This window comes from Dendrobium catenatum, unplaced genomic scaffold, assembly GCF_001605985.2.
Source record: "Dendrobium catenatum unplaced genomic scaffold, ASM160598v2 fragScaff_scaffold_1557, whole genome shotgun sequence".
Taxonomy (NCBI): domain Eukaryota; kingdom Viridiplantae; phylum Streptophyta; class Magnoliopsida; order Asparagales; family Orchidaceae; genus Dendrobium; species Dendrobium catenatum.
The window spans coordinates 845,514-872,575 of NW_021320019.1; the positions used below are offsets into that span (position 1 = coordinate 845,514).

At 34.3% G+C, this 27,062-nt stretch overlaps 1 protein-coding gene across 1 annotated transcript; it reads left to right on the plus strand.

Annotated features, from left to right (window-relative positions):
- The first annotated feature begins 9,030 nt into the window (after positions 1-9,030).
- LOC110098923 lies at positions 9,031-13,618 on the plus strand. Its single transcript, XM_020825875.1, has 3 exons — positions 9,031-9,043; positions 11,277-12,732; positions 12,814-13,618. The coding sequence occupies exons 1-3, from the start codon at positions 9,031-9,033 to the stop codon at positions 13,616-13,618; spliced, it is 2,274 nt and encodes a 757-aa protein (XP_020681534.1).
- Positions 13,619-27,062: the final 13,444 nt, after the last annotated feature.

A 27,062-nucleotide genomic window follows, 5' to 3' on the forward strand; every position in this document is an offset into this window, starting at 1 on the left:
TCATTAGGATATCGACCTGGATGATACATGTATCGGTTAGAACGATATGCTCAAAATAGAAAGAATTCGCCGTCATGATCTATTTAGGCATTCTTTATTTTTGGATATCAGTCAGGACGATCGTGTATCATCCTGGACGATTTGATACAATTATGCCTAAATTGATCAGACAATTAAGGAAAGTAATTAAGGATGATTGATATGATCACATCATCCAAGATGATCTCAATATCGTCCGGGATGATCAGTTCAAAAACCTTAGTTATTTCTGGAAGATCATCATCGGCCAGAACATATTCAGAGCGATGTTCTAGAAAATTTACCTCTGATTTGAACTAATTATCCGAGATAATCATGAGATCATCCTGGACGATCAAGCTAATTTTGAATCGTCTAGACCCCCATTCAGGGCGATGTTTAGTATGATAGTCCATGATTTATACTGATCGGCCAGGACGATATCCATATAATCTTAGACAATAATGTCGGTTCTTAAAATTCTATTTAAAGGATCTGATTTTTCTCATATATGAGACCTTGAGTGCTGCTATCTTGACCTAAGAGAGCCTTGGGAGAGGAAGAGAGAGAGAGAGAGAGAGAGAGAGAGAGAGAGAGAGGAACTTGTGAGGGGGAGTTTGTGAGAGGGTTCACAAGGGATACTCCAAGAAAGGTTCCAAGTCGTCTTCTCCGGTCTTCATCCTTCGTTCTTGGGAGGTTCTTGGGAGGTCTACTTCAACAAAAGGTCCGGGTTCTCTGCACGCTTCAGGAGGAAGCAAAAGGAGTCGATTCTATGCTCGCTTCAGGAGGAAGCAAAAGGAGCCGGTTCTCTGCCGTACCAGGGTTAGTGAAAAGGAGTCGGTTGTAAAGGCTTCTCCGCCTAGATGTGGGAGCTAAAGGAGAGAAACTTACTTAGTGCAATACTTGGAGGGCGCCTCCAGGGAGTGGACGTAGGTCAAGTTGACCTAACCACTATAAACCCTTGTGTTCTTTTTGCTGCTTCCGCATTTTAATTTTTCGCACTTATTTTTCTATGGTGATTTTGGTTTGTGCTTATTGTGATTTGATCTAAGAAAGTTTTTTTTAAAAAAATATCAATTCACCCCCCCCCCCCCTCTTGGTTCCTCCCCCACTTGGTTAGCCTCGGGCTAGTTCTCAAGGGCTTAACATCCCTAACGAACTTTCAAGTGGTATCAGCGAGGGATTCATAAAAACTGAGTTTAAAAACTTTTTGAATTTTGATCTAAGGCTAACTTTGGGAATCGTAACACAACTAAAGGATATTCTATTACACCACCTCCTTTGTTTGACAATCTACCTTTTGATTTTTGGAAAACTCACAAGTCTACTTTTTTACAATCAACTAATTATCGCATGTGGATGCTTATTACAGAAGGATATTCTCTACCTTCTCGTGAACTTAATGGAATTCAAACTGAAGTGCCTTTTACTGAATGGACTTTTGATGAAAGAGATTTAGCTCAACTCAATGCGAAGTGTATGAATTATTTTTTCTGAGATTTAAAATATAAAGACTACATGCGTGTTTCTACTTGCTCTACTGGAAAAGAGATTTGGGATAGGTTGTGCATTACTTATGAAGGAACCAATGAAGTTAAGCAAACTCATTTAAATATTCTCTTGCATGATTACGAACTTTTTTGTATGAAACCTTCTGAATCAATTTCTGATATGTATACAAGGTTTACTCAAATTGTAACTTCTTTGCATGCCTTAGAAAGAGAATTTCAAACTATGAAAAAATGAACAAAATTTTAACATGCTTGTCTTCCTCTTTTGATGCTAAAATTAAAGCAATCACTGAATCTAAGGATTTGAACACTTATTCGATTGATAACTTACTTGGCTCACTCATTGCTTACGAGCAAGGGGTGAATCAAAGAAATCTTGATGCAGGTGAGAAAAGAAAGGAGAAAACAGTGGCACTGAAGGCCAACAACACGGACTCTAACTCTTCCGGCTCTGAAAGCGATGACTTTGCCTTAATCACAAGGCAATTCAAAAGCTTTCTAAGGAAGAAGCAAAAGTATCATCAAAAGTGAAGTAAAGGTAAGGGAAACAAAAATTTTAAGAGTTTTAATGATATGGTTTATTATGAATGCAGGAAACCTGGACATGTGGAAGCTGATTGCCCTACACTTAAGACTCACACAAGCAAGGAAAGGAGTGAGGAGAAACCCAAGTTTAGGAAGGATAAAAAGAGACTCCAAAAAGTATTTTGGGCGGATTCTACTTCTGATTCATCGGAGAATGAACCTGAAGATGAAAGAACAAACTTGTGCTTAATGGCAGACAATCATCTTGATCAAGAAGAGGTATGTGAACTATCCTACGACCAACTCCTTAAAGTTTTTGAAAAAATTTATGCATCATATAGAAAACATAAGAAAATACATGCTAGCTTGAAATTGGAATTTTTGAATTTACAAAAAGAGCATGAATTTTGACTAAAGATCACTCAACAATTGATTTAAATCATATGACTCTACTTGATGAATTTGATGAGTTAAATAAAAAGTATTTTGAATTAATTGATGAACATGATTCATTAAAAGTTTCTCACACCTCACTTGAAGCTAATTTTAAGAAATCTAAAGAGATAGAGAAAAATTTGAGAATTGATAATGATGCCTTAAAAAGTACTAACTTGAGGATTCAAAATGAATTGGATACACTTAAGAAAAATCGGATGTCACCCACACTTGATCAAAAGCCAAAACCTAGGAAGAGACATTACTACCCAAACCATTTAAGAAATTCTTTTCCCCGAGTTAGATGCTTTTTATGTGGCATGCTAGAACACATCTCACACACTTGCACTATCCACCATAGTACACATTGGGTGTGGAAACCCAAATTGCAAGATTCACAGCATAGCACACATGCATTGCATTCTACTTTTCATAGAAGGAACCCAAACCTACTTGGGTTCCAAAATTTGACATTTGATGATTTTGTAAGTGAGCTCTCACAAAAGGCCTCGTGAGAGTATGTGGTACCTGGATAGTGGATGCTCTCGACATATGACTGGTGATGCCAATCAATTTGTTTTGCTGGAGATCAGGACAGGAGGCAAGGTTACTCTTTGAGACAACACCACCAGGAAGGTGGTATGCGCAGGTATAATTGGTAATTCCAAGAACCTTATGATTGAAAATGTTTTGCTTGTAGATAGATTAAAACATAACTTTCTCAGCACCAGTCAGCTTTGTGAAAAGGGCTTCATCATACAATTCTTTGCAAATTCATGCATTATAAGTTTAAAAAAATAATATTATTTTGCAGGGAAAGAGGATCAACAACGTGTGCATGATTGATTAAATAACATTGAATGTGCTGCATCTTTTTTCTTGAAAACTGCTGTTGATGATTCATGGTGATGGCACAGAAGATTATGTCATGCTAGTATAAAAATCCATAGGAAAGTGATCCAAAAAGACCTAGTAAGAGGTGTCCCCAAACTAAAATTCTCTAAAGACCACCTTTGTGATGTGTGCCAATTAGGAAAGCAAGTACACTCCTCTTTTCACCCCACTAAGGACATTAGCACCTCTAGACCTTTAGAAATCCTTCACATGGATTTGTTTGGACCCATTAGCACTGCCAGCTTGGGAGGAAAAGTCTATGGTTTTGTAATTATTGATGACTACTAAAGGTTCACTTGGACTAGATTTCTTTCACACAAAAATGAGTCTTTTGAGGAGTTTAGAACCTTTTTTACTTGGATTCAGAAAAAACTAGGATGTGAGATCTTGACCTTCCATAGTGACCATGGGGGAGAGTTTGAAAATGAAAGGTTTAGAGATTTTTATGAGAACAAGGGGATTAGCCACAACTTCTCAGCTCCTAGGACCCCTCAGCAGAACGGGGTAGCTGAAAGGAAGAACTAGACCTTAGTAGAAGCCACTAGAGCCATGCTTGCTGAGTATTCACTTCTAAAATACTTTTGGGCTGAAGCGATTAACATAGCTTGTTATGTGTTGAATAGGGTGAATGTTAGAGCCAAACTAGATAAGACACCCGATGAGATCCTTAAGGGTAGGACACCCAATCTTTCACACCTTCATATCTTTGGTTGTAAGGTAACCACAGCTTTTATCTCAATGACTAAACCCACCAACATAAACAAAACCCTTTCTGATGAGTTTTTTATTTTAGCCATATATGAGGAATTGAACCAATTTGTTAGAAATGATGTTTGGGATCTTGTAGAAAGACCTAAGGAACAAAGTGTAGTTGGAACCAAGTGGGTCTTTAAGAACAAGGTGAATGATTCTGGAGTGGTGGTTAGGAATAAAGCAAGATTAGTGGCTAAGGGGTATAACCAAATAGATTTTGAGGAGACTTTTGCCCCTGTAGCTAGATTGGAAGCCATTAGAATGCTATTAGCCTTTGCCTGTTATAAAGGATTTAAGCTTTTTCAAATGGATATTAAGAGTGCCTTTTTAAATGGGGAAATAAAAGAAGATGTGTTTGTAGAATAACCCCCAGGTTTTGAGAGTTCCCAATTTCTAAATCATGTTTTTAAATTAAAAAAGGCCTTATATGGTTTAAAATAGGCACCCAGAGCTTGGTATGAGAGGCTTAGCACATTCTTACTAGAAAGGGAAATTGTTAAGGGGATCGTACACACCACCCTTTTTCTTAGAAAAGTTGGAGATAATTTGCTCATTGTTCAGATTTATGTGGATGACATACTTTTTGGATCTTCTGATAAGAAACTTTGTGATGAATTCTCTAAAATAATGAGTAGAGAGTTTGAGATGAGTATGATAGGAGAGTTGTCCTACTTTTTGGGGTTTAGCATAAAATAATTAGATGATGGAACTTTTCTAAATCAATCAAAATACATAAAGGACATTTTGAAGAAGTATGAGATGGATAAAACCAAGCCAATTAATACTCTCATAACTTCTAGTGTTCCGTTAAATAAGGACCCAAGTGGTAAGTCTATTGATCAAAAGAAATATAGAGGCATGATTGGATTTTTACTTTACTTGACTGCTAGCCGACCTGGTATAATGTTTAGTGTTTGTTTTTGTGCTAAATTTCAAGCTGACCCTAAGCAATTCCACCTGACTGCAGTTAAGAGAATTTTTAGATACCTTTTGGGGACCCAAGGCTTAGAAATTTGGTACCTTACGCACAGCACTTCTTTTGAGATTATTGGATTTTCTAACTCTGATTTTGTAGGATGTAAGGTGGATAGAAAAAGCACTTCTGGAATTTGTCAATTCATAGGACAATCTTTGGTCTCATGGTCTAGTAGAAAGCAAAACTCTGTTGCACTTTCCACTGCTGAAGCTGAGTACATTTCCTTAGGAAGTTATGTGACCCAAGTCCTTTGGTTGAAACAACAAGTATTGGATTTATGATTACCTGTAGGCACCATCTCAATTTTCTATGACAACACTAGTGTCATATGTATCTCTAAGAATCCTATCGAACATTCAAGGACTAAGCACATTGACATTAGACATCACTTTATTAGAGACCATGTGACAAAGGGGGTATTGAGTTACACCATGTGACAACTGAGAATCAACTGGCTGACATCTTTACTAAACCACTGGCCTTCGACACTTTCAGCTCTTTAAGGACCAGATTGGGTGTGATTGACATAAATGAATGAACTTGATTTTTATTTACTTTTCTTTTTCGTTCTTTTTATTTGCTTGTCTTTTTTTCTTCCTCTTTTCAGCATTTATTGCTTTAAGTTTTTTTTTTTTTTACTTTTTAATCATCGCGGAAATGATATCGTATGCCTTGTTCTTGCTTTTAAAAATTTGCAGTCAATGTTTTACATCTCTTAATCCATTAAATGGTAAAAATATACCGTTGATTGTGTCTCTTTCTCTAACATATTTTAGTGGCACGATTTTCTTTTCTAATCAATATTGTATCTCAAACTAATAAATGGAGTATATAATTAAGATCTTTTCTAACCTTGCTACAGCAAATCTATCTTGTATAAATAATGATTAAAGTCTTTTGTCACATCAAGAATTCCTCGATACTCTAGTCATTGCATTTATTCATACGATTATTGATTCTGTTTTATGGATTGATATTCTTTATATTAGAGAGTGAGTTTTTCTTCTCTAATATCTAGAAGATATACTCACAACTAAGATTATTTAAGAGTTTTTTTGAAATAGAATGTAGCTTGCAAAAAAAAGTGGTCAATGATGCCAAAATCAAAAGATGCGCAATGACGCCAAATTGAAAATAAATATATACACAAAGTGTATCGAAAAGAAGCGCAAAGCGTCATTCAAATTGACAAGAGGCATAAAATGAGCCCACCAAAAAGCAAACTCTCCTCTCCTTTCAAAAACTTTTAAAACTTGGAAGAATTCATATATCACGTGATAAAATCAAAGGCTTGATTTTTACTTTTTTACGACTGTGACATAATTACTTTGATACATTATTCTATAAGATATTTTTTCTGAAATCAAGTGGTGAATGGATTCTTTTTCATATTCAATTGAACTCTTTGAGTTAGGTTATTGATTTCAATAGAAGATTTTACCCTAAAAGAAAAACTGAGCTAAGGGTAACCATGATCGGATATTCTATCATTTTTTGGATTTTTTGATGTTGTTAACTCATTAACCTACAAATTTTAAAATCAATCACATGGAATACTACATCATGTTCATGCCTTGGTTCATTCAAAAGGGGGGGTTGCATACTTTGTGTCTTCATTCCTCCTCCTTTTTGAGATGTCAAAAGAGGGAGAAGGATGTTTGAGTGTTTTCACTATGTTATGTATTTTGAAAATTTGAAAGCTTTTCTATATTTTGCATTGCTATTTTGGAATTAATCGTCAGAGAGTTTTTCCATCATCAAAAAGGGGGAGATTGTTGCAAATCTATTTTAATGAATTATGTTTTGATGATTAGCAAACACTCTTATTTATCTACGACTGCCTTTTCTACAGACATTTTAGGGCCACAAGATCAGACGGAAATCGGAACCAACTCAAGTTTGGGTAGACTAGGTCTGAGTCAGTCTGTAAGTTACTTTTTCCCTTTCTTGAGTCAATTGTAACCTTTAAAGTGTTCTGATGCTAAGTAACCCTACACACACACACTTGAGTGATTTTTCTATCTGATTTAGAATTTCTATTTTTACTCACATCATCCCGGAATATTTATATCATCCTGGATGATCAGGTTTAAAATAGAAACCTTAATCAGGACTCTTAGTTAAGGCAGCCGACATTAGGATATCGTCCTGGACGATACATGTATAGGCCAGGACGATATGCTCAAAATAGAAAGAATTCACTGACATGATCTATTTAGGCATTCTTTATTTTTGGATATCGGCCAGGATAATCATGTATCGTCCTAGACGATTTGATACAATTATGCCTAAATTGATCAGACAATTAAGGAAAGTAATTAAGGATGATTGATACGATCACATTATCCGGGACGATCTCAATATCGTTCGGGACAATCAGTTTGAAAACCTTAGTTATTTTTGGATGATCAACATCGGCCAGATTATATTCAGGGTGATGTTCTGGACGATTTACCTCTGATTTGAACTAATTGTTCGGGATAATCGTGAGATCTTCCTGGACGATCAAGCTTATTTTGAATCATCCAGACCCCCATTCAGGGCGATATTCAGTACGATAGTCCATGATTTGTACTGATCAGCCTGGATGATATCCATATTGTCCTGGATGATAATGTCGATTCTTAAAATTCTATTTAAAGGATCTAATTTTTCTCATGTATGAGACCTTGAGTGCTGCTGTCTTGACCTAAGAGAGCCTTGGGAGAGGGAGAGGGAGAGAGAGAGAGAGAGAGAGGAACTTGTGAGGGAGAGTTTGTGAGAGGGTTCACAAGGGTACTCCAAGCAAGGTTCAAAGTCGTCTTCTCCGGTCTTCGTCCTTCATTTTTGGGAGGTCTACTTCAGCAAAAGGTCCGGGTTCTCTACCCTCTTCAGGAAGAATTAAAAGGAGTTGGTTCTCTGCTCGCTTCAGGAGGAAGAAAAAGGAGTCGGTTCTCTGCCGCACCAAGGTTAATGAAAAGGAGTAAGTTGTAAAGGCTTCTCCGCCTAGCTGTGGGAGCTAAAGGAGAGACACTTACTTAGTGCAATACCTGGAGGGCGCCTCCAGGGAGTGGATGTAGGTCAAGTTGAGCGAACCACTATAAACCCTTGTGTTCTTTTTTACTGCTTTCGCATTTTAATTTTTCACTCTTATTTTTCTGTGGTGATTTTGGTTTGTGCTTACTGTGATTTGATCTAAGAATTTTTTTTTTAAATACCAATTCACCACCCCCCCCCCCCCCCCCTCTTTTTCCTCGGGCCTTTTCCCTCTTTGTTAGCCTCGGGCTAGTTCTCAAGGGCTTAACATCCCTAACGAACTTTTATTTTTCATGTCATTCATAAGAGTATATATTTTAAATATTATCAGTATATTATTTTGAGTGATGGTGAAATAGGTAGGTTTATTATTAGGAGAATTCAAGTTGGATGGTTAAAGTGGAGGAATGTTTTGGACTTGTTGTGTGATAGAAAAGTTTCCCTCAAACTTAAGGGAAAAATCTATAAGATGGTGGTTAGACCTGCAATGCTTAAATATCTTATTCAAATGTGGGTATCGAATCCTAAACTATTGTTGGATGGTTGGTGAATGCCTTCCACACTAAAATATGGAGGGAAAAATAATTGGTTTGATTATCATCGTATATTCCTACCTTATAATCATTTGTTTAGTAGGAATAAGAAAGCATTCATTAAAAATAGAGTTGAAAGGTCAACTCCTTAAGTGGTGTTAACACACTATAGAGACTTTTTGACTTTTCATCCGTTATTAATTTTCTAACATTATCAGAGTCTAAATTTCTAGGATATTGTGTTTAATATAATTGGATTAAAAAAAGTATTTTCTAGATATTATCATATTGGAGAACAAATTTGATAAGGCATAATCTGGATGTTATTCACATTGAGAAGAACTTCTTGGATAATATTTTTAATACAATTATGGATGTTAAAGGTAAGAGCAAGGATAATATCAAAGTTAGGATGCACATTAAAGAATACTACTGATGAAGATATCTAAAGTTAGTAACAACTAGCAATGACAAAATAATAAAGCCCAAAGCATCTTACTCTTTTACGTTAGAGCAAAAAAGATAAATATCTTAGTAATTTAAAGGTTTAAAAATGCCTGATGGCTATGGATCAAACTTAAGCCAATGTGTAGATCTTTAATCTGTGAGGTCATTTGGACTAAAAAGTAACGATTGTCACATAATATTGTAGGTTCTCCTTTCGATCATAGTATGTATGTTACCAGATTACATATCAAATCCATTAACTGAGCTTAGCCTTTTCTTTCAAGACTTATGTTCATCCAAACTAATGGAAGATGCTTTATAGAGGAGAGAGGAGAATATACCAATCATCCTATGCTAGTTAGAAAAAAAATTTCCCCCTAGATTTTTTGATTCTATAGAACATCTTCAAGTCCATCTATCTTACAAAGCTAGAGTTGATGGACCTATATAATATCATTGGATGTATCCTTTCGAGAGGTAAAATGTGTTTTTATTAAGTTGTCTTAAATAATTTTAAACAAGTTGAAAAAATATGTTTATTAACTTGATATGTATTCGTTTAACAGATATTTGAATAAGTTGAAAAAATATGTTAAGAATAAAGCATGACCAGAATGATCAATATGTGAAGCATATTTGTCTCAAGAAACAACTCACTTCTCTCATACTACTTTGAGCCCTATATAAGGAATACAAGAATAAAGATTGGTCATAAAATAAACTTCGATGTATAAGAATAATCATATACTGCACTATCAGTCTTTAAAAGTCATGGAAAGCCCAGTGGCAAATGTGTTGAAAGATTTCTCAATGATTTAGAAATTAAAATAGTGAGTTTATATATTCTACTGAACTATAAAAAAGTACAACCAATATTAGAATAAGTTCTTCCATAATATGCAAAAGGAGTAATGTTTATTTGAAATACTAAAATCTTATTTGGATGATTTGTCGTTAAGTATATCGTAAGCAATTTGCCTCTAACAGATACTTCGGATATTAAGCAAGTTATTGCAAATGAATTCCTTGTTTGGTTTAGATCTTATGTGAGCCCTTAAATTTTAAAATTTTTATTTGAATTACATCTTATTTAAAACTAAAAACCCTAACATTTAAAATTTTTTTAAGTACATTATACTGATAATAAGTGTTTCAATAAAAGTCTACAAACACTAATATGGGGCCAAATGCAAAAAGTAAAGACCTGGCCAATATATATATAGTGAATGGGTTCAGATTTTCTTCTAAAAACTTGGAGTAAAAGAAGAAAAACTAAAAAATAATGGAGTATGTGTTAGAGTGAATACTTATGAAGAAGATGAGTGTGATTATTATGGTATTCTGAATGAGGTTCTTGAGCTAGAGTACCCAGGTGAAGATGAGAACTTTTTATGTTTATTTAATTATCAATGGTGTGATCAAATATATAGAATAGAGGCATAAGGTTTCATCCTATATATGGTTTAATAGACGTAAAATATAGTAGAAGATATGATAAATTTGATCCATTTGTGTTAGCAAGTCAAACTGATCAAGTTTATTTCAATAAATATCTTAATGGTCGTAGGGATAAATAGGATTGGCTAGCAGTCATAAAAATAAAAAGCATAGGGGATAATTGATCAATAATACATTATAGCAACTACTCATCAAGAGGATGAGATATTAAATTGTAGGGTTGTTAAAATTGAGAAGATGTTAACTATAATCCATAATATTGAAATGCAGTTAGAAGATATGTATAGTTCAACTAGCTCATCAAATGAGAACAAGAATGAAAGTGAAGATAACCTTAGAGAGAATTGAAAATATTTTTGATTTTGAATAGTTCTTATAATTTGAATACTTGTTGCCTTATTTATAGAGATAGAAAGTCTTGATTTCTAGACATAGAAAGTCCGTCTTCCTGAGTTTGAATTTGATTTTTTGTGGGATTCCCGCGATCGGTAGTGGCAGCAGTAGATGATCGCCGACGTTTGCTTGGCATCTTCATGAACGCTCTGTGACCTACGGGGCCTCTACGTCCCAATCGTAGAGGTTCAAATGGTATTTTGATTAGAGAAGGTGAGGTACCCCGTTGCTGTCAAGTCTCTATTGAAGGTAAGGGAAAGAGTGTGTTGGTTGAAAATATGGATGGAAAGAAATTTCTTGGTGTGAATTGAAATCTAGGTTTGGCAATTCTTGAATCGTCGGCGTCGAATGATTTAATTCTACGTGTGAACAATTTCTCTGGGGTTCTTGATACGATTAAGGGGCGTAATATTGATGACGATCTATCATCGTTGGAAGTTCTGAAGGAAGATGTAGTTGTGGAGGACAAGACTAACGAATCAGTGGACATGGAATTTCGGAAGAACAAAAGTAATGAGGTTACTGAAGCCTGGTCGAAACCAAAGCCAATCAAGATATCTTTTAATAAGGATCAGGTTGAGTTTTCAGAAGATGGCATTGCTGTTAAGTTGAATGCAGATATGGAGGCAAAGAATTTGCAAATTTTGAAGAACTCGGTGGTGATTAAAGTGCTGGGTAATAATGTGCCTTTTTTGATTTGTAGTATCGAGTTAAGAAGGAAATGGAGCAAGTTTGGTGGTTTCCATTTAACGTCGATTGGTATGGATTGGATCCTGTGTTCATTCCATACTAATGATGTAGCTGATGAAGTTCTGAACGGGGGACCCTGGTATGTGAATGGATCCATTGTTGGAATGGATAGGTGGTCGGCTGCATTTGATCCGAACACGTTTAAAGGAGTTTCAACACCAGTATGGGTTAGATTTCCATGTCTACCTTTGTATTGCTGGGATGAGGATAACATTGCAAGAATTGCATCTTGCTTGGGAACGCCAATGTACATTGATGGTAACACATTCCACAGGGGGAAACGGGAGTTTGCCCGTGTATGTGTGAGGATTGATCTGGAGAAGAAATTGCTGAATGGTGTTTGGGTGGATGGCTCAGCCGGGAGGTTCTTCCAACGAGTTGAATATGAGAAAATCAATCTTCTCTATTATCAGTGCGGTAGAGTGGGCCATAACAGAGATATATGTCCAGAGAATGTATCTATTGGAATACAAAATCAAGCTTTGAAGGATAAGGAGGTAGTTAAGGAAATTGGTGAGAAGATTATGCCGGAGAGTAAAACATCTGTGATAAGCTCTGAATATGGTCCCTGGATCCATGTTCACTTCAAAGACAGGAAAAACAACAAGGGTAATGTTACTGGAAAGGTAGTGAATGCGGATAGGTTCGGCAATGCTGTCAGGGGGAACATTAATCAGAAGAATAATGCACATAAAGGTATCAAAATGGTGAATGAAAAGGGTAATACTGATGGAAAGACTATCCTGGTTCCAAAAATTATGGATGGATATGAAAAACCTGCTGTGAATGAGAGCTTAGATACTGCTATAACCAATAGGTTTGTTGTGCTAAGTGAAAGCATTGAAGAAGATTGTTTGGGGAATCATGGTGAAGATGTAAAAACAGCAGAAAGAGGCCGAAAAAATACTGATGCTAATGTCAGTAACAGTGATTTGGTTGTTAATAGTGATGCTGCCAAGGTGAAGCTGGCCAAGGAATTGAGATCTTTAGGACCTGTGGAAGTGGATTATAAGAAGAAAAAGAGGTATGATAGGTTGAACCCCAAGAGTGGGGAGAGACCATTTACACCTGTTTAAATGTCTTCAATCCTTTTTTCGAATTGTAGGGGGGCAAGGAAAAAAGAAGCCTCCCTATATTTGAAGGACATTGTTAGAGATCATAGTATTTATTTTATTGGGCTTATGGAGACCAAGTTGTCTAGCATTAAGAGAAAAGATGTTGATTATATGATTGGGAAGGAGTGGGAGTACTTTTATTACCCTGCTGTGGGCACTTCAGGAGGCATTCTGGTATTATGGAATAGGAATATGGTTTTCTTTGATGTGGTGGAGGCATCCTCACAAGCAATTGTTGGTAGCCTTTCGATTCCCAGTTTGGGAATTTGGAAAATTGCCACGGTTTATGGGAGCAGAATTTGCAAGGAAAGGGAAAACTTGTGGAAGCAACTTCAAGATTGTATGGAGGATGCAATTCCTTCTATTATTAGAGGGAATTTTAATTGTATTATTTACAAGGAGGAGAAGAGAGGAGGTAAGAGGTTCTTGTTCTCAAAAGGACCTAGGGAGATGAAGAGTTTTATGGTTAATTCAGATTTCCATGACATTGGAAGCATGGGACCAAGGTTTACTTGGTGTAATAACAAAGAGGAGACCTCTTGGATTTGGGAGAGGTTGGACAGATGCATACTGAATTCAACTGCTATTCAAAAGCTTCCAATGGCTACTATCAAGCATCTTACTAGAGTTGCATCGGACCACAGTCCTATTGTTCTTAATATGAAGGATAAAGTGCATTGTAAGCCTAAAATCTTTAAGTTTGAAGACATTTGGAAATCATACCCTGCAGCCAAAACTATTGTTTATAATTCTTGGATAAAGAATGACTTTGGTGATGAATATACAATACTATAAAGGAAACTCAAATGTACTTTGAAGGCATTGTTTTTCTGGAATAAAAACAAGTGCAAGGAATTGAATGTGTTGAAAGAAAATTTGAAGAGGGAAATTCTAGACCTTCAAAACAGGGAAGCTCAGGATGTTAACTGGTTGGTTGATGACCTTTGTGTACTTAGGAACAAAGTACATGAATTGAACATCACATTGAGGCGTTTGTCTACTTGGTGGAATCAAAGGGCAAAAGTTAGATGGAATGAGGAAGGAGATACAAACTCAAGATTTTTTCAAAATTTTGCATCGGCAAGAAGAAATGGTTTTTGAATTAACCAAATCAAAGACGAGCGGTACATGTGGAGGAGGATCAAATTGAGAAGGTCTTTACAAATTTTTTTGAGAAGAAGTGGAAGCAGAGAGAGTGTGAACTAACGGGGTGGCCATTCATTGAGGAAGTCCAGAAGGTGAGTGATGCTGAGATGGTGATGCTTAATGAGGATTTCTCTTTACAGGAGCTACAGTTCTCGCTTTTTCAGCAGGGGAATAATAAAGCACCAGGTATTGATGGGGTTACTTCCTCTTTTTATAAAAGTTATTGGAGCATAGTTTGGGAAACTTTATGGAATGCTGTCAACCGATTTTTCAAAACAAGTATCTTAAATGGAGAGTGGAAGGATACATTAATTACTTTGATTTCTAAAGTAAAATATCCTTTGATTCCATCAAACTATAGACCTATTAGCCTATGTCAGACTAATTACAAAATTGTGGCTACTATGTTAGTTAACAGATTGAAGAAAGTCATTGACAAGATGGTTGGTGAAGAGCAAGCAGCATTCATTCCTGGAAGATCCATATCAGAACATTGTCTCTTGGCCCAGGAGATTCATCATAAGTTCAAATTATCCAAGAATAAGAAGGGATTGATGGCTCTTAAATTGGATATGGAACAGGCATATGATAGCATGGGTTGGATAACACTTCATCAGGTTCTTAAGTGGTATGGTTTTCCTACTTTGTTTTCTAAACTCATTATGGAATGTGTTGTAGATGTGAGGTTTTCTATCATCATTAATGGAAGGAACTCCAAGTGGATTTGTGCTAAAAGTGGTTTCCGTCAAGGATGTCCACTTTCTCCATATCTCTTCATTTTGTGTTCTCAACTCTTATCCAATTCTTTGGAGCAAAGGGGGAAGGATCTAGGCATTCGGATTTCACCTAGAGGCCCAAGGATCACACATCTTCTTTATGCAGATGATGTGTTGATTTTGTCTCATGTTTCTAGTACTTTGGCAAAAGCATTGAAGAATATAGTGAAGGTTTTCTGTAAGTGGACAGGACAAAGAGTCAATATCAACAAATCACAGATTTTATTTGGTAAGGTGGTGAGCTACACTATGAGGAAGAAAATTATGAAAGTACTTGGTTTTAAGGAGGTCAAGGAGATGAAGTATTTAGGTGTCAAGATTTCACTTGGAAGAAGCAAGATGGCAGATTTTCAAGAACTTTTGAATATGGTCATGGACAAACTCAATACTTGGGGTAAGAAATCATTATCAATGGGAGGTAAGCTCACTCTCATTGAAACTTCTTTACTTTCTATGCCAAATTTCCTTATCACTCACTCTTTGGTTCCTAAAAGAGTTTTACATGAGATTGAAAAAACTGTGTATAAGTTTTTTATGGCATAAGAATGATGGGTCTAAAGGGATGCATTATGTAGCTTGGAGTGAAATTTGCAAGCCGAGAAGTATGGGTGGTTTGGGTTTGCAATCTCCTTTATTGAGAATTGGTTCTTTGAGATCTAGATTGGCTTGGAACTTCACTCAAAAACAGGACTCTTTGTTACACCAAATTTTAAAGTCAAAATATGGTGATGAGATTATGAAGGATGATCTGAAGAAAGTTACGTCTACTGCTTGGAAGATTATGCTGGATGGGGGCAAGAATTTGAAGAATGCTATTAGATGGAAGGTGGGTAAGGGCAACAAAATTAATGTTTTGAATGATGCTTGGTTGTTGGATAAAAGCATCAATCGGTGGCCTACTTATGTGGACTGTGATGTGTTAGATGGTATGTATGTTCAACAACTATTGACTAATAATGGTGAATGGAATTCTTTGTTGCTTCAGAGGGCCTTTCATTCAGAACTTATTTTGTTGATTAAACAAATCCAAATTGATTATGTGGAGGAGGATAGCATAGAGCTGTTGAAATGGTATTCGGGAAAGACAATTTTTGCAATAGTCTATGAACAGCTAATGTGTAACAGGTATAATTTTGAAGATGTTGATTACTTCATATGGTTGAAGAAGCTCAAACTCAGTAAAAAAGGTTGAAATCTTTTGGTGGAGGTTACGCAAAGCTGCTATTCCAACTAATCTGTTTCTTAAGAATCATAGAATTTTTGAGTTTGATGTTTGAGAGAGAGGCTGCCAAGTGGTTAAATCTTATGAACATATTATGGTTCATTGTAAGTATATGGTGGAGGTCATCAAGAAGATGCATGAATGGGGTATTATGATCCCTGTTTTTAGCTCTTTGGATTGCTATCTACATGAGCTTAAAAGGCTTTCAAATTGAAATTCTGGAATTGCCAAGATGTATTGCTCTGTGATCTATTTATCCTGGAAGAACAGAAACTATGTGAAGCACGGTAAGGATGCATTGCCTGCTTCTTTGGTTTCTTCTAATGCATTGTTCTTAGCTGTTTCCAAGTCTAGTCCTTATCTTTCTAGATGGGGTATTAATCTATTTAGGGAGTCTTCAAATTCTTGGTGCCCTCCACCGAAAGAGTGGATTAAGATCAACTTAAATGCCTCATTGCTTAGCTCCAATCTTGGTGGTATTGGTGGTGTATTTCGGGACCATAAAGGACGTCTGATTAGTGCATTTGGTAAGAAGAAGACTCATTGGGATGTGGCACAGCTGGAAATGGAAGCAATTCTTACGGTGAAGGAGTTTCTTAAGAGTTGGATGTTGGAATGCAAGGGGTTGATAATTGAGAGTGATAATGTCAACATTATCCATTTCATTCAAGATTCTTTGAAGAAGAATAAATGGCCTTTGGATAGATGGCCGGCAAAGGATTTATTGTTTCTTAATGATTTTAATAAAGTTGTTTTCCACCATGCCCATAGATATTGTAATAAAGTAGCTAATTGTTGTGCTACTTTGGCATTGGAAAATAGTTTTTCTTTTGATAGTTTTTCTTTTGAAGGTATCCCTTCCGACTTGATGGATTTAATCAAGAAGGAATGTGATCCTTTTATTACTTGTATCTAGTTCTTTTTTGCTACTTTTAATGCAATCGATGCAATTCTTCAAAAAAAAAAAAAAAAGAATAGTTCTTATAATTTCAATGATTAAATTTATTGTAATGTACTTTTTGAATTTTATTTTTTTTAAAATCAATTTATTAACATATCTTGCTAAATATCTCTTATCAAATCCTATTTGTATGTTAATCATTATTATGTATTCTATAACTCTTTATGTTTGTTATACACTGCAATAAATTTTGTATAAATTACATTCTATTTTTTTATTTTTAATTATGCAAATTTTTGAAATATTTATAATTTAAATTTTTTATATGTTACACTGATTTACTAATTACTTTTTTTTAATGCAAATGGCTTCAGGTAACGATCCTTCTCGTAGATCATTCACTTCAAAGTTTTCTTGTAAAAAACATTTAAGCGTGGACCAAGCAGACCTAGACAGGGTGATGAAAGTAAGGAGTAGAGATCAGTTCCACCAGTGATACTATCACCACCACCACCACCTAAGAGTCAACAACAATCCCCCAGTAAGTAGGGTCAGGATAGTTAGATTCACCTATTATTGGTATACCACCACCCTTTCCTAGGTACTTCCCTCCTACATCAATGAGTTCTCGATTTCCCTCTCCAGATCAGACACATGCAGCTCTATTCTATCTATATTATCTCCCACCAACATTAGAAACTGGTCCATCCACCATACCTTAGCCTCCTTACCCCCACTCTTATTATTACCCATATTCGGTGTAGCCAGAACACGGTGGATCATCTACATAAGCAAAGGTTGGTGATGGAGATCATACATCTGTAACAGATAAGCATTAATACATTGAGCTTGAGGGCGATATGTAAGTTCAATTAATTTTATAAAGTTATTATAATTTGATATATTATATGTTATTGACAAAAAGATTAACCTACAGCTTCAATCCCTCAAGGCCACCTACCGATAAGATTCAGGACATCATACGTAGCAAATATGATTCTCCTTACATATCATGGAAAGAAGATCCTAAAGGAAACTATGAATATGTGGTTTAGAGAATTTTAGGTATATTTATTTGGTATGAATTTAAATATTTGATTTAATTTATATAAATATTATTTGTTATGTATATATTTTTTATAGAAAGATTTTAGGTGGTTGCCTAAGCATGACATGATGATTATAACAAATTTTGAGAGGAGAGGATCAACTCGTCTTAGGAACATGTTCACGGACATTAGAAAGTTCGAGCAGCGTCCATTATGGATTGGAGAGAGTGTATGGATAGATTTGAGTAGAGCTTGGTGAGCCTTGAGTTCACAAAATTGAGAGAGCAAAATAAGCAGAACAGAGCATCTGATTATGGGGATTTAGGAAGCTCTCTTTATACTAGTGGATATATTCCTCATACTGAATATAGACGATGACTAGTAAAAACTTTCAATTAGTTTATATATATATATATATATATATTATATATATAATAATTATATATTTAATATATATATCTTTTATTTTAAGAAGAGTTTCTGGCCGAGGATCCCACACCACTGGAGTTGCATACAAGGACTCACCAACATCAAGCTGACCATCAGTGGGTTGATGAAAAGGAAGAAAAAGCTCATGTGAGTATAATATTTATAGTTTAGGAATATAAATTTAATATAAAAAAGCTTATTCTAATATATTTATTTTATGGATTTATTTCTCGGAGGAATGATTTTTGTACAGTTCAGGAAAGTCATCAGTCCTACAGGTGAGGGATATCTTCAGGATAATCAAACTAGTATTCTGAGTATTATTTAATAGTTAGATGTTGTTTGGAGGGAAGGTAGAGGGGAGAGTGTATAATGGATTGGGTTTGGAAGGCTATGCTTATGAGGGCAATTCATTATATCAGCATTTTAATGATGCTAGTGGAGCTTAATAAACTATTAGCCAGAGGGTTGTTGCCCTGATGAGAGAGATAAGAGATGAGAAAGTTTTAAAATAAGATGCAGGCAGGATGTAATAATATATAGATGAAAATTAAAAGAAGAAAGAGCAGATCCTAACACATAATCACAAGTAGCAAGGAAGGCACAGAGGATGATTGTGCTCTTATTTATTTGAGAACTTTTTTTTATTTAAACATTTTGTTGATGGAACTTGTTGTGTGAAAGCGAGGACACGGAGGGCATGGAATTATTATGAATTTATATGTTATGTTTATTATAGAATATATGCATTTCTGTTTGTTTAAAATTTGGTTATGCTTATTATGGATTTCATTTAAATGGTATATATATGGGATTTTGGACTATAATTATGGGTAAATTATTATAGTGGCGTGTTGCCCTTATTTGTAAATGAATATTTTTAATTATGTATAGGTATTACGAAAAACTTGAATAATAGAGGGGGGCTTTGTTTTTTTTTTTAAAATACTCAGGTTTCAACTGGTTGGCCACTGAAAACTTCAATATCGAATGGCTTTATTAGCAGCTGAAATTTTATATAACGCTGGTAACTACCAGCGGTTTGCCAGTCAATAACTAGTGGGCGCAACTGCATTAAACTGACAGTTTGGACCGTCGGTAAAACTGGTGGTTTGGATGGCAACAAGTCATCAGTAATTATTCGGTGTCACCGGCGCTATGACCACCAGACTTTACTAGCAATTAAGGTTCTTTGGAAAGCCACCGGTAAAAAATTTCCAGAAATTGACCGCCGTAAATCCTTTCCTATGCGATTTTTTACCAGTGGTTTACCAACCGTGGAAACCGCGGTATTTGTTGGAAACCATCGAAAACATAATAGATAACCACCCTGAAAAAAACCGCCTATAATTCCTAAGTTTTCTGTAGTGAGTGATCAATATTAATTAATTATTAAGATTTTTTAAATTATATTATTATATAATTTCATCTAGGGTTTTATTATTATCTTACTTTTATTTAATTTTTATTATTTTTTTATTCTAGCTAAATAAGCAATTAAACTACAAGTGCAATATAGAGAATAATATTCAACAATTAAGCATAAAGGAATTTAAATTAATGAAAATAACAAAATAATACTTTGCACAAAAATAATTAATAACTAAAAATAAATTAAATATGCCTTTTCATTTGAATGATAATAAGCTTATAGACATTGTAACACAATCATATAAAAAAACCAAAAGATAAATAGTACATAGCATATATTCTCTAATCCATTCTCCAATCAGGATCCACAGGATCTCTTCTGATCATAATAATTAATAAATGGCTCAAATGACCACAATACCACATCACAACATCACGGGATCACCCCCCCCCTCCCCCCAAAAAAAAAAAAATCAAAAGAAATGAAAAAAAAGGATACAAATAAAAGTAACTACAACTCTCTCTCTCTCTCTCTCTCTCTCTCTCTCTCTCTCTCTCTCACACACACACACACACACACACACAAGCATGCCAAGAATAAAAATAAGAAAATAAATGACTCCCATCACTCAGAGTCTTGATCCTCCTCCTCTTCCTCATCATTATCATTATCAAGTCAGGTTTAAACAAACTACTGATACTCTAGAGTAGTAGGGAAATGTAGTTGGTATGGATTATCCACAAAGGGACTCCTAATCATCTCCACTAAAGTCTCATTAAATTTGACTGCATAGTGGGAATGATTTTCTTGCATAGCTGAGTAATGTGCTTGCTATTCCGTACTCTCCTCATAAAATTCAATTACACCCTCCATCTGCTCCCTCAAATCCACCACATGCTCAACTAAGAATTTAGGAGTCCTAAAACTCCTACTAATATTATTGCTAGGCCTACTAGTCAAACGAGGCTCATTTGGACCACCCTCTTTTATACCTATTCTCTTAAAGCTCTCTAACTCTCTTTTAGTGAGGGCTAAAATAGGAAAAAAGTGCTCATCACTTGGATCTCCCCTCACTTCAACATTTACACATAAAGCATAAATAAGAGAAAGATGTTTGACTCACAAAGTAGTTTCTCTAAAAATATAAGTCTTGGAAGAATGAATAAGCTTTCCCACATCAATGGTATACCCAACTTGAATAGCATAACCAAGAACAGCTTGATCCTTGTTTATATCACAAATATTTTTGTTGTGTAAAAGTCTAGCAGAAATAAAGTAATGTCAAGCCTTAGATAGTTGAGTAAAACAGGATGTAGGAAAATTAATGATTTTGTTCTCCCTTTTCTTCCAAAAACCTCTACTATTAAGAATTTTCACAGAATTAAAGGCACGAGAAAAAGGGGTATACCCATAAAAGTTAAAATTTGGAAGCTTATATAGATGGTTGATAGTCACACGATAAAATAGTACTCACTTACCTTGCACATAACACTTATTATTAACAACCTCTTTCTCATTAGCTAAAAACACCCTCACTACATTGACAACTGTTGCATAGGGTTCCTTAAAGAGTTGCTCCAAACTCCCTTTTACAATCATTTGCATAACTTTCCCTTCTAAGTTTTAGAAGCCTATCTCAAGGATTAACTGCTTTGAAATCACTATCATCACATATTTTTACTTGACTACAACATAAATGAATATGCTCTTATCATAGGATGATAAAGCTCTCTTCTTGCCAAATGTTTTAGGAGCCATTTCAACGAAAAAAAAAACTCAAATAATAAAAAAGTAGAAAATGTAGAGAGAATGAAAGAAAGAATGCAATGAATTTTTTTTTTGAACAAGCACACTATATATGAACAACACAAGCGCTACATCACTCAAGAGATCAGTGTTACGGTGCTTACAAACATACAAAATGACAAAAGGGTCAAAAAGATAGATGCTATAATAGTACGGGACATATGGTACTGTGGAATAGACATTGGAAAATGAAGTGCTAGCTTTTCTACTAGGGAAATATAATGGCGCTTGACACACATGATCACTATGGCACAAAAAAAGACCACCTCCATGATGCTTTAACTATCATATTAAAAATGATTTGACTTAATGTTGTGGCACTGACAATAGCATTATGACGCACCATAAAGTTTCATAATATAAAACTTATGAACATATGATTTATTTGACTGCACCATCATAATTACTATAGAGATAATGGATAAATGCTACAGTGCTTGGGATAGTAGCATCAATATGCTCTGTAAGACAAAATAGCATTGTCGCATTTATTGATACAGGGCTGTGGTAGTGCAACCAAGATAATTTTACTAAGGATTTAGTGTTGTAATGCTATTTTTGAATTTCGTAGTGTTTGGCTTGTAATCACTGCAGTGCTTCAAATACCATGATGTGATGCTAATTCAATCTTTAATTTAGTAAATTTATTCTCATGAAGTTGTTCATAACTTAGTCAAAATAAATATTAATATTTTTATAAATAATACAACATACACACATAACATAACATAATATAAAAGCAAAATTAAAAAAAAAAATTACAAAATAAAGTATACAAGTATAGAACAGAAATGGGTTTCCTCCCAATATTGCACTAAAGTTATAGTCTTCAGCCAGACTTATCTAGATTTATCATTTTAGGTGTATTGAATCACAACCACATCACAACTGGTATACACTATGCTCTTTTCATTTTTCATTTAGATTAATTTTAGTATCACTAGGCAAAGATCTAAGTGGTTTACTACAAAAAGAGATTACAAGTTATCCTAATTGATTTTCTAATTTTTTAATTAAAGCAGCTTAACTTTGTAATTTGGTCCTAACTGAATCGCAACATCTTCCTAAGATGATTTTCTCTCTCTGAATTGATTATTTTTGTTAAATATGAATGTTTAGGAATTACTACAGGTTGCAAAAGATTATTTCAATTTCTTCCTTGATTAGATTGGCATTCATTCCAATGATTAGTACCACCAATATTATTATTTGACCAACTAAAAATAGGATGGTTCCTCTAACCTAGATTATATGTATTTGAATATGGATTGCTTTATATTTTAGTCAAATTCACATTCTCAAATCCTTGTGCATTATTATCATCAATAAAATTTAAATTATGCTCTTTTAATTGAATAGATGATCATGATGTTGAACTAACTTCAATAGTGTTTAACTTTTTAGAAATAATAAATACATGTACAATTAAAAAAGATAATACATCTGAATCATACACGCCAGCTACTCTCTTAGGATTCATCTTATGAGAAGGCCACTAAAAATTATTTGTAGCCATTTGCTCAATTAGTTCATATGCGTCCTCAAAATGACTTATATATTAAAGATCCTCCAACTACTGCATCTATCAATGACCTAAGGGATCCTACCAATCTATTGTAAAAAGTCCAAATAACTAACTAATTGGGAATAGTATTATGAATTCATTTCCTAAGTTTTTTTTTTTTAAATCTCTCCAAATTTTCATAAATTGACTCTCCCTCAATTGGGCAAAAGATATGATATCATTCCTAAGTTTGGTAGTTTTTAAAGGTGGGAAATACTTAACTAAAAATTTGTTTGTCAACCCATTCCAAGTGATTATAGAGCCTAGGGGAAAAGAATCAACTACTTCATAACTTTGTCCCTTAGAAAAAATGAGAATAATCTAAGTTTAATAGCATTATCAAAACATCATTATACTTAAATGTTACACAAATTTCTAAGAAGTTAGCTAAGGGTAGGTTGGAATCTTCAACATGAGCACTCATAAACTAATAATTTTGAGTCATTTGAATTATGGAAGGTTTTAGTTCAAATTTATAGGCATGATAACATATTTTTTGATAATATGATGATTCTTTTTACTACAGGGTTAGCATACTATCTAAGATGTCTAGATGGTCTTGATATTATACTAGGTCAAACATTTTTTTTAATCTTTTTATTTTTTATAAAAATTTAAGAGTCATTTCTATCTCAAAATCAAACTTCATGGGCTCCTTACTAGATCTACTAAACATGTAACAATGATAAAACAAAACAAATATCATAAATTAAATAATTAATATTTTTTTATCTTTTTTAAAATTTTAACAAAAAAAAAGATGCAGGGTACAAGTAGGTCTAAATATGCATTTATTTTAATAATATAATTGAAAATTATAATATGCACATTACTTCCTCGTTAACGGTGCCAAAAACTTGATGGGGCTGATTCAGTTAGCTGTCAATGATATGCGTTAAACACGAAACTAATGTGCAATATGAAAATGCTTAGATTTTCTTTGATATAAAAATAATAAAAGCCCACTAAATATGCAATTATATGTGCCGATCAAGTAATAAAGCGATAAAGAAGAGTGTCAATCCCACGAAGACGTATTCTGCTTAATTGCAATTAAACTATTACCCTCAATATAAATGCACAAGTTATCCTACCGAATGTAAAATAGATATTTTTTCCTTGTGGTAGAGACTTTGCAATAAAATTGGATACTAATAAAAATAAAATATTTTGGACTAATGAATGCAAGAAAATATAGTTTTCCTAACGAGTCTCTTAATTTTAGATTTAAATTAGAGCATATGCATACTTAGATCTCTATCAAGCTTGTAGGGATGAAAATGGAGGTTTAAGGTCTTCTTATAATTATACTATCTCTATAGAACTTAGAATGTTTAACATCTTATATCTAGGTATGCAATCATTCTATTTTAATACTCCTATTTATTCTAATATTTCTCTGTCAATATCACACTAGATTTTAATTGCATACATGACCATTATATGCATTAAATAACTAACCAGAGATATTGAAAGCATCTATAAGTAATTCAAAGTACAATAATCTGCATTAGTATTTGCTATATGATTACATCATTAGCCCAAAACTTAATGATTCAACCAAACATGAATAACATAAAAAAGCAAATTCATGTTCATTTTATTCGTATAAGAAAAAGACACTGGAGAATGAATAAGATAAATGTCACATGTAAGGATCAATTGATATTCTCCACACTCCTTCCTATAATAAAATTACTTATACAATATAGGCTAAGATCTCTTAAATGGAAGTATCTTGTACTTTCATAGCCTCACTTAGACTTTACTCTAAGGGAAAACTAAATAAAAACACTACAAAGTACAAGACTCCACTAAAATGAAAGAACACTCTTACCAAAGAATTGAACAAAATATTTATACAAGTGTAGAAATGAACTCAGGCACTATGAAGCTCGGTGGTATAAAATGAACTAGCTCCTTGGTGCTATAATGCTTGCTCCGCTGCATTGCTGAGCTGACCTGGCATGATTAATGGTTGAACTAGTGCATTTTTTGCTGAGTTAGCGTGCCATTTTGATAGTTGTTTTGTCATGTTTTGTAAAAGTTGAGCATTGCAGTGCTTGAAAAATGTAATCTAGTGTCACGGCGTTGTGATGAACAGTGCTCTGGTGCCCATTTTCCTAAGACTCCAGTGCTGTGGTGCTAATTTCCAGGGGGGTAACGTTGAAAGGCACTGCCGCGCTGACCTTGGCTCCGTCGGAGCACTTACTTTTACGTAAATTACTTAGAGGGGCGGCAGTGCAATGTTAAGAATAGGCACTGGGGTGTTGTAGATGGCCACACTGCGACATTATATTAGTGGGCGCTACGCTGCTCATTCAATACTTATAATTTTTTTTCCTTCTCATGAATATTTCCTATATAAACACAACTAAAACAATACATTTTTATCGAATTTAAACACAATAAATAGGATACAATTTATACTTAATAGGCTTGTGATGCATTATACATCCCATAACTACAGTAGCATCTGCAATTGCTCTTAACAATAATGGTAGAATTCTAAATCAATATTGGAGTGCACTAAAGCATGATATTATTTAGGCACTAGTTTGTGTAAATGATTGGTTATACACAAAACAATACTTTATTATTCACCTTTATAGACTCTTCCATTTGTTTAAAGTACATTTATAAATATCAAGTTTTTTTAAGAGCTCATATTCATTTTTTTTATTTGTTGCAGTATTACATGACCCTGAACTTGATGCAAACTTGATGCTATTACTAATGATATCCTTAGTTTAGATGTGAACTAAATTGATGGAGAACCAGAGGAAAGTTCAGTTATTAGATGATTTTAGTTGCTGTTGTTGTTTGAGGGGAGCTTGTTAAAATTCTTGGCTATTGGACATCTACTGATTAGTTGCTTTATTATTTATAACCATTATTACTTTTTGGCACTTTGCATTAAAATAATATTAACCCCTTAGTCAACAAAGCTCTAGTTAATCGGTTGTAGGCATTTCAGGATTCACTATGTAGCCTTGTAGGTTTGTGCAGGAATGCATTGCTTGAATAACCCATGTAGTTAGATTGCTAAAAGCTTGAAACCTGCAAACTTCATCTTGGATGGTAATATTTATTACACTAATATTTCATCATGACCAATGATTTGGAGGGTTAATTGAGCTATGTATATAATTTTTTTTGTTATTTAATTGATTTTGTTGCAATTAAATATATATGAAGATAATTATTGGGGGAGCAATTGAGCAAAGCAGCAATGCCAACAAATTATAAAATGATGTATAAACTCTTTTGTATTTTGTAAATTGATTTGTAATTCAGCAAAGCAGCTAGGTTGCATTTGTAATTCAGCAAATTGTATGTTGTGCACTGTTTTGTGTTGTTGTAAAATATTTTTTTAGCATTTTGTATGCTGTAAATTGATGTATTCTATAAATGGTTTTGTATTCATGCTGAGAAATATAACCTGTTGTGCTCACTGTTTGCTATAAACTTTATAATTTGGAATTTGTAAACTATTTATTGTTCAATTATTGTTACATATGCCATGTTTAAATTGTTTTTGATTTTTTGCTGAGAAATATATGTTGTTGCTGTTTAGGCTTCATTTGGGGCGGCTTTCTTATTGTTTCTTAAAGCAGCTTTTTTACTAAAAAATTACTTTAAGAAGCAGTAAGAAAGCCACCCCAAATGAAACCTGAATGTATCTCACTGTGTGATGTAAACCTGTTGTGTGCTATGAACCTGTTGTGTGCTAAAACAGCTCTGTTTATCCCCAAAAAAAATTGTGAAACCTGCACTGTTAACAAAGAAACTGTCTGTCAATTCAAAACTGGTTGATGCGTCGTGTCGGGTTGACAGGGCTCTGAACTGAGTTGAGTTCGGATATGAGTTGGCGACCTATTTTTAAAAATGAGTTAAGTCAAATTCAGATGGGTCAAATAATGGCGGGCCAACCTCGATCGGACCGAAAACCGTTTTCACACACCAAAGTAAAA

Coding starts and splice junctions, on each gene's coding strand:
- LOC110098923 (XM_020825875.1), top strand. Junction 12,733..12,813: donor GATTATAAGAAGAAAAAGAG/GTATGATAGGTT, acceptor TTCGAATTGTAG/GGGGGCAAGGAAAAAAGAAG.